The 8,524-nt window shown below is 31.1% G+C and overlaps 2 protein-coding genes across 8 annotated transcripts; one reads left to right on the top strand and one right to left on the bottom strand.

Annotated features, from left to right (window-relative positions):
- Positions 1-92: 92 nt before the first annotated feature.
- Rnf146 (Ring finger protein 146) lies at positions 93-3,023 on the bottom strand. 4 transcript variants are annotated; one of them, XM_034339350.2, is made up of 5 exons: positions 2,738-3,023; positions 2,352-2,603; positions 2,070-2,126; positions 1,242-1,529; positions 93-1,136 (listed from the first exon to the last, which is right to left on the bottom strand). In XM_034339350.2, exons 1-5 carry the CDS (start codon positions 2,817-2,819, stop codon positions 904-906), a joined length of 912 nt encoding a protein of 303 aa, XP_034195241.1. In that variant the 5' UTR covers positions 2,820-3,023; the 3' UTR covers positions 93-903. The 4 variants fall into 4 exon arrangements, with proteins under 4 accessions (XP_034195241.1, XP_034195235.1, XP_034195246.1 ...); XM_034339344.2 differs by having other exon boundaries at positions 1,230-1,529; XM_034339355.2 differs by lacking the exon at positions 2,070-2,126 and having other exon boundaries at positions 95-1,136; positions 1,230-1,529; positions 2,738-3,022.
- Positions 3,024-3,075: 52 nt separating this feature from the next.
- On the top strand, positions 3,076-6,927 carry CysRS (cysteine--tRNA ligase, cytoplasmic). 4 transcript variants are annotated; one of them, XM_034339326.2, is made up of 10 exons: positions 3,076-3,292; positions 3,606-3,791; positions 3,890-4,232; positions 4,321-4,461; positions 4,546-4,756; positions 4,818-5,287; positions 5,367-5,511; positions 5,592-5,800; positions 5,961-6,335; positions 6,406-6,927. In XM_034339326.2, exons 2-10 carry the CDS (start codon positions 3,613-3,615, stop codon positions 6,532-6,534), a joined length of 2,202 nt encoding a protein of 733 aa, XP_034195217.1. In that variant the 5' UTR covers positions 3,076-3,292; positions 3,606-3,612; the 3' UTR covers positions 6,535-6,927. The 4 variants fall into 4 exon arrangements, with proteins under 4 accessions (XP_034195217.1, XP_034195220.1, XP_034195224.1 ...); XM_034339329.2 differs by lacking the exon at positions 3,076-3,292 and adding an exon at positions 3,333-3,471; XM_034339333.2 differs by lacking the exon at positions 3,076-3,292 and adding an exon at positions 3,480-3,497.
- Positions 6,928-8,524: the final 1,597 nt, after the last annotated feature.

Genomic DNA, 8,524 nt, shown 5'->3' on the forward strand with positions numbered 1-8,524 from the left:
ATGTACAGCTTAAAATAAATATATTATTTAATACAATCATATATATATATATATTAACTGTTAACAATTACAATATTTCAAAATATACAAAAAAAATACATACTTAATTCTTGCATATCATAACACTATATAAATTTAGAAATTCTGAACTATACAGATTTTGAAATGCATTTTTCAATTCACCAATTTTGGCAATTTATTCCTCTTGGGATAATATTGAATCGATAAGTTCGCTAGGTGTTAACATAATATTATAACAAAGAACAGTAGTTGGCAAATTTCATGGAACTTTTTATTCTTAAAATAAACAGCGAGTAAAAAAACGGCAGTCTGCCAATTATGTGGAGCGTGCAAGCGAAACATTGTTAAACAATGAAATATATTACATTTTATGTACACACAAATAGATTCTATTATTATTTTTTTGTTTTAGATACCCTTAATAACTCTCGATGACCTACATTTAAGAATTTTACAATATAATCTAGAATAATAATAACAGAAATTATACATATCAGAATTAAGTAGAACATTAAAGTACAGCAGCATGGAATGATATCTTTCTGAAAAACATGTTTTAAGATGATAAAAATGTAGAGTTACAGATGTATACTGATGAATAATTTATAAAACATGAGTATTGTAAGAGAATACTTGCAATAATCATTCAATGGATATTTTGAATGTGAAAGACTTAATTGTTGTACTTAATTTTTTTCATCACAGAACAGTATATAGATCGTATATCGTATATAAAGCTTTCTGTATCTTTAAATCATGTACATGAATTTATTACACTATATCTTTCATTTAATGAGATGCTACATTTATTTTAATAAATTTAAGCTTTTTTCAAAATTGATCTTCGTTTGATGAATAGGAAATGTTAGACGTTTGTAGTCATTATAATGTAGGATGAGTAGAAGTTTCTTCATCTTCATCTAATTCATCGTCTGTGTCTGAAGATAAATGTTCTCTCAGAACTAAGGAACGCATTTGTTCTAATACTTGATGCAAAGAGTCTCTTTGTTCCATTCTATCATTTAGAGGTGTAGCATCACCACTTGCTGTTCCACCTGCTGGTGTTTGTGGTGTATTACTTGGAGGTACTGGAGTATTTGTACCATCTCCTGTGCCTTTAAGTATAAAATTATATTACCCAAATAGTTAAAAGCCACTGTAAAGTTATTACATACAACATTAAAATTTGAATAAATAAAAATATTTACTAAACATTATACCCATATCATCACTTGCGGGACTAGCTGGTCTTTCTGCTCCCCTTACTTCTCTAATAATTTCTTCATCTTGATGATTTAATCTTAAACCTGCAACTCCTTTTTTGGGTACATTATACAAATCACGTTTAATTTTTCTTCGTCTAGAAGGATCATTTCTACGTAATTGAAGCATCGAACCAAAATCAGCAATATAAAGAAATCCAGCAATTAATAATTCGCAATTCCGTTTGCCTTGTTTGTATGCAGTTTCCAATTCATGGCTTGTACGTTGATCATATTGCCACCAACCTGCAACAATATAATTTAAGAATTACACAAGTTATGCATTCTATAATGCAAGGGAATTAACAGCCAGTGTGCAGAAATACTTTAACATTTTAAAGTTATCTAGTAAATATTGTACGTTTTTAATTGGGAAATTTACAAAGAAAAAATAACTTATATTCTGGAATACAGAGGTTTTATTACAAATACACATTAAAACTAAATCATAACTTTTGTAACAAAATAATAGAGATTCATATTCCTTATATCATACAATACCTTACAAGAAATTTTATGTGCTGTATAAAACCATATATAGTTCTTTATAAATTATATGACTCTTAAATACCAGTAAGTTCTGAAAACGCCTCATATCAATTATATGTATGAAAAGATGTGCAAAATATAATTATTTTATTCCTGAGACACCCTTGCAAGGTGCATCTTTTTTGTCCCGCTTAATATTACGTTTAAAATATGGTTGATGTTTTCTATACTGATATTTATTTTTAAAATCAATTACATAAAGCATGCCGCAAATTAAAATTTCACACTGGGTGCTACCTAGGTTGTATATATCCTCCAAATCCTGGCTGGTCCTTGAATCATATTTCCACCAACCTATGAAGGGGGTAGGACATAAACTTCTCTATATTTTATTTGAAGCTTTAAACAAATAATGAAGTGACTTATTTATTTGCAAATGTAATAAATCAATGTATATGTAATATATTTTATATTTGGAAATGTTTGCTTCAAAAGATGGATATGTGTCTGTAACACTTTCCCTGCTAGATTTATGTACTTAATAAATAAAATTAATGAAGATATAAAAAAGCATTTTACCATTTCGACCCTCATAAAACCATTGATATTCCTCCTCAAAATGCTCTGATTCTTTCTGTGCTTCATCAACTTCCACTAACTGTGGTCTGTTAAGAAAATCAGGAGGTATTTCTTGTCGACACATAGGGCATCTTTTGCTTTGATTTGCAACTCCTTTGACACATAAATAACAATATATGTGATTGCAAGGCAATCTTGCAGGATATATGCATGGTTGAAGACAAACTGCACATTCTAATACTGTTGTAGTGCCTAATAAAAAGAATAAATAATACCATTATAATTGTTACTTGAAAGAAATATTTTGTATAAACTGTCATCAAATAGCTGAAATATAATAAACATCAATTTCATAGCATTTTAAAATAGATTTATTTACAATGTACCTTCTTTTTCATCACTCTCTTTCTCTTTATCATTAAGCGTCCCACTTGTTTCTTCTTGGGAGTTTAGCTTTGCTTGAGCCATAATTTTAAATACAGTTTAATTCTTCATCAAATAAAATCAAAGATTTTGTAAATTAATAAAGTGCGTCATGTCATTGGGACCATTGGAAGATAATAGCTATCGTAAACCACCTTCGTTGTTTATGACATGATAGGGATTCTGATTCTAGAATTTAAAACGACTAAGCAGAAGTTTGAGAACCTGTAAACTTTACCGCAATATAGGGAGCGCGAACTCCGCTAGAGCACGCTACTATTCTCTTCTGAAATTTTCTATGCATAGTAGTAATCACATGGAAATTGCATCATGTTAAATTTCATATGTACTGCAATGTATATAAGAGTATTGCAATTATAGATAAGCAATAGATAATTAATAATACTATAAAGTAATACGCCTAGTATTCCATCTATTAATATCGCTTTTCAGTATTATTATATTCACTTTTTGAATAGATATATAAAATTGACTGAATAAAAAATTCTTATCCATAGGTAAAATGTTTACATTGTTTTATCTTTTATATGTTATTAATAAAGAACAAATAAATCACTTTATAATAGATAATTGTCTTTATAAGTATGTGACTGCAAAAATGTAATAATATCAGTATAAAGAAACCACTAGAAGTGTGGTTCTGAACATGTGACATTGACACTTTTCCATATTCTTTGTATGTACATTTAAAGAGAGTTAAAAGTAATTAGTGGAAATTCTTTGAAAAAGAAGATTCTTTAACCAAATTAAAAAGAGACATATATTTTTGTTTTTTGCTTTATAATCATACATACATCTTTGCTTTTACAGATCACAAATGGCAAAAAGACTACAACCACCTTGGTGTCCACCACAGCGAAAAAATGCTGCAACTCTTAAAGTATACAATAGTTTAACTAGAGATAAGGAAGTATTTATTCCTCAATTTGGAAATCGTATATTATGGTATAGTTGTGGACCTACAGTCTATGATGCATCACATATGGGACATGCTAGGTAATCAGAAACTTGTAAAACCAACTTTTTATATGTTCTCAAAATACAACATGTAACAATATCTGTTTTCATGTTATTACTTTTTTTTTATTATTCAGATCATATATATCATTTGATATATTACGCCGTGTATTGTCTGATTATTTTGGATATGATATTTTATATGTAATGAATATTACTGATATAGATGACAAAATTATAAAAAGAGCTAGGCAGAATTATTTATATGAAAAATATGTAGAAGAAGATCATCCTCTTGATGAAATTCTGGATGATGCAAAAAGTGTAATGTGTACCTTTGAGGATACAGTAAAAGCTACAAATGATGTAGATAAAAAGTGTATGCTACAAAAGATGTTATGTGATGTAGAAAAAGCAATAGAAAATCTTGAGAATGCAGTCAAGCTTAAAGATAATAATAAAATTAAGGAATATCAAGAAGTATGTATATGATATTAATACTACATATTGATAAGATAAATATTATAATTGTATATAAAAACACTGTATTTGTAATTTGTGAATGCAGTTATTATTGAAAGAAGCACGTGACCCATTAGCTGAGTGGCTAGATAAAAAGAACGGAGCTACTGTCACAGAACATTCAATTTTTAGCAAACTATCACAACATTGGGAATCAGAGTTTCACAAGGATATGGATGCTTTAAATGTAATATTAAATAAATTGATAAATTCAACTGTACATTTAAATTAAATATGGAAAAAAACTTTATAGCGTAATATTCTTTTTTAGGTGTTAAAGCCAAATGTTCTGACAAGAGTTAGTGAATATATACCTGAAATTATAGCATTTATTCAAAAAATTATAGAAAATGGAGTTGCATATGAGAGTAATGGTTCCATATATTTTGATGTTGCTTCCTTTGATAAGCAAGATAAACATTATTATGCTAAACTAGTTCCAGAAGCATATGGTGACACATCAAGCTTAGAAGAAGGAGAAGGTAAGAATTGATTGCTTCTAAATATATGTGTCAGATTTTGACTGGAAATTTGTTTAATTAGGAGTTTTAAGCAGTACTGAGGTGTCTGAAAAAAGATCATCAACTGATTTTGCACTTTGGAAGTGTTCAAAAGAAGGAGAGCCATGGTGGGACAGTCCTTGGGGCAAGGGACGACCGGGATGGCATATAGAGTGTTCGGTTATGGCGTCGATAATTTGCGGAGAAAGTTTAGACATTCATACCGGAGGAGTTGATTTGAAATTTCCACACCATGATAATGAAATAGCACAAGCAGAAGCATACTTTAATAATTCTAATTGGGTTAGATATTTTCTCCATGCTGGTCATTTAACTATAGCAGGTTGCAAGATGTCAAAATCTTTAAAAAATTTTATTACTATACAAGATGCGTTAAAAAAACATTCAGCAAGACAACTCAGACTTGCATTTCTTTTACATTCATGGAAGGATACATTAGATTATAGTGATAATACCATGAATATGGCTATGCAGTATGAGAAATTTTTGAATGTAGGTATAAGCATTTATGAGTTATGTTTTAAAAACTTTTAATAACCTAATATATTATACCTAACATATATAATTATAGGAATTTTTCTTAAATGTAAAATGCGGAATTAGATCTTTGGGATCAGAAACAAATATTAATACCTTTACTAAATGGACAAATTCTGAAATAGAGTTAAACAAAAAATTCAGTAATGCTAAGGATGCTGTACACGCTGCCTTATGCGGTAAGTTGATAATTTCATATTATTACATTTTTTTTATGATTATTATGTGTCAATAGTATTTAATAAATATTTTATTACAGATAATATTGACACGAGGAGTGCACTTGATGCGATTAGAGAACTTGTAACACATTGCAATATTTATAGGAAACAAGTTAAGCACCAAAATACTTTGTTGCTTAGAGATATTGCAGTTTATATTACAAAAATGTTTACTATATTTGGTGCAATACCATATCCGCACGACACTATTGGTTTCCCAGTAGACAGCATTACCGAAAATTCAAATGTATGTTTTATGTAGGTGTTCGTCTACGGTAAAAGGAAAAAGTTGTACACAATCATCCCAGCTATCACTCCCTCAAAAGATACCCATCCGTAGCCGAACACCTTATATATTTTCTCTTTAATTTATAATATGGATTTTTCACGTATAAATTTCGTTAAAGGTCGAAGAAACTGTTATGCCGTATCTCGAGGTTTTGGCAAGTTTCCGGGAAAAAGTAAGAAATCATGCTAAAGTATTGAAGGCTAATGATATTCTTGAGGAATGTGATAAATTACGTGATGAAATTTTACCGAATATCGGTGTACGTTTGGAGGATAGTAACGAAGAACTTTGTAAAGTTAAATTAGTAAATAAAGAAGAACTTTTGCGAGAGAAGGAATGTAAGAGAAAAATGGAAATGGAAAAGTTACTAGAGAAAGAGAAAAGAAAAGCGGAAGCTACAGCGGCAGCTGCAGCAAAAGAAGCGCAGAGAAAAATTCCTCCTTCCGAGATGTTTAAATTAGAAAAAGATAAATATTCTCAATTCGATAGTAATGTAAGTAAACATTTATATATTAATCAATGCATAAATCTTTTTACAGTGTTTGATAAAGTTTTATGTTTAGGGTATACCGACGCACGATATTTCCGGTAAAGAGATTAGTAAAGGACAGATGAAGAAACTGCAAAAATTACAGCAAGCACAAGAGAAAAGATACAACGAATATTTTGCTTCCATTCAAAATGGCTCATAATATAATGTCATTTAATAAGTATTAGCTTTTCGAATCGTAAACGCGATTCTTTATAAGAAAAATATTGATTTCGTGAAATATTTATTTTCATGTTACTTTCGCATCATTGCATTGTTCATTAGTTTATTACTGTTTATAAATGTAACAACATCTGCATGATATTTATGTTAAGATTTGTACGGTACTTAATTAGAAACATTTATCTTGTTTGATACTTTTGAAACTTTTTTCAACCTACTTCAAACTACTGAAATATTGTGAAACGCATATTTATAACGCTGATTGCGATTTTTACATCAGCTTCAAATAATAATTGTATTATTCGATAAGTTTATTTACACCAGGTGGGAATGTAACGTAATTTATTTTTAATAAAAATATAATATACCGATATAGCAGAAAATTTTTACATAAATCAATGATTTACATCCTTCATTATAAAAGGTTTAAAATAATGAAGAAATGTTAATATTCTACACATAAAGTATAAACAGATGGCGTTATTTCTCTGATAGAATCATAATTCTCAATTATGATGTATCGTCATTGGATTCAAGCGGAGAAACAAAATAAACTTCGTACATTTCCATTCGACCGGATGAATCTGACACGCGATGCTGTCCATTATTAAAGCATAATACCCATTTCACAATGATACCCGAGTACGGTGTGTGACAGCTTTATAAATGTAAAAGCGATATAATGCTCGACTTGCGACGAAGCATACCGACATTCATCCCGCATTCAGAAACTCTGAAAACGCCAGAGGCTGGTGAACGGGTCGTATATCACGCGCTTTTCCAACTACGGAAAATGCATCACCCGATAACGTCACGTTACGAAAGCGTAACAAAATAATTAGAAAATACACGCCGAATTTATTCCTTTTTGTTTCATCCCTGTATTTCCGCGATGTTGAATTTTACCTGATGCTTGCGATGGGGTATCGACGATTGGAAAAAAAAAACGAGAGAGAAAGAGAATAAGTTGAGATTAACAATGCGTGACGGTTGGTGCAAAAAATATGCTCTCAAATATGAAGTCAAGAGCGGTAAAAAAGCAAACAGACTTCTCGTTCGACTTCTCTTTCTCTCCCACCCCCTTTTCTCTCTCTTATCCTGCCTTTTTTTCCACTCGTGTGACAGGCTGGCTGTTCGCATGAATGAATACGTAAATTTTTTCGGAAAAAGTCCGATTTCCGCACCCCAAAGTCGAAAGGTCTCGATTCTTGATTGACACCTGAATGTTCTCGTATGCATATATAGAGCCACCCTCTTTCTCTCTCCATCTCGGTTTCATTTCGTTTGCCAGTTTTCCTTTATCCAGAATCAGACTTCTGTAACTGTTATAATTTAACGAGCACCACTTTTCACTCGTATTACTGCCACTCTTGTTTTTTTTTTCATCCTGTTTCCGCGATGTCAGAGTACGTTTCAGAAAAAAAAGACTGAAAAAAGGTGAATACAGAGGAAAGGTGAAACGCCAGTCTATCAAGAGAGGTGCATTCGTTGGTACAAATTAGAATAGCACCCTGGATTCTGTAATTCAAACGATAAGTACGTTAGATCGACGGTTTTCTGCGAGAAGGGGAAGTAGAAACGAAATTTTTTAGAAAATAATTTGATACCCGTGTAGGTTTCGAGCAAGAAAGATTTCGGAAAGTCTCTAAATTCCCAACAAGATCGGTATAATTTAAAAAATTAAATCAAACGAAAGATTTCATCGTAAAGTGTCATTATTAATAATAATAGAAGCGACGATTGGTTAGTATCAGAAAGGAATTTCGATGTTACCAGGATACCCAGCAATCGGACATAAATAATGCATTGTTCACAATTCGAGGACAGCCATCCTGGTGTGTGGTATCAGGGTGCGCTCGAAGGGGTGGCACGGAGCCCACTTTTATAACTCCATCGACAATTTTCAGCTACCCTCTCGGTGGCTTTCGACTTTCACCGCAGTCTCCACGCCGCGGCTCTTATCCTTTTGA

The sequence above is a fragment of the Osmia lignaria genome, chromosome 10 (assembly GCF_051020975.1).
Source record: "Osmia lignaria lignaria isolate PbOS001 chromosome 10, iyOsmLign1, whole genome shotgun sequence".
NCBI classification, from domain to species: Eukaryota; Metazoa; Arthropoda; class Insecta; order Hymenoptera; family Megachilidae; genus Osmia; species Osmia lignaria.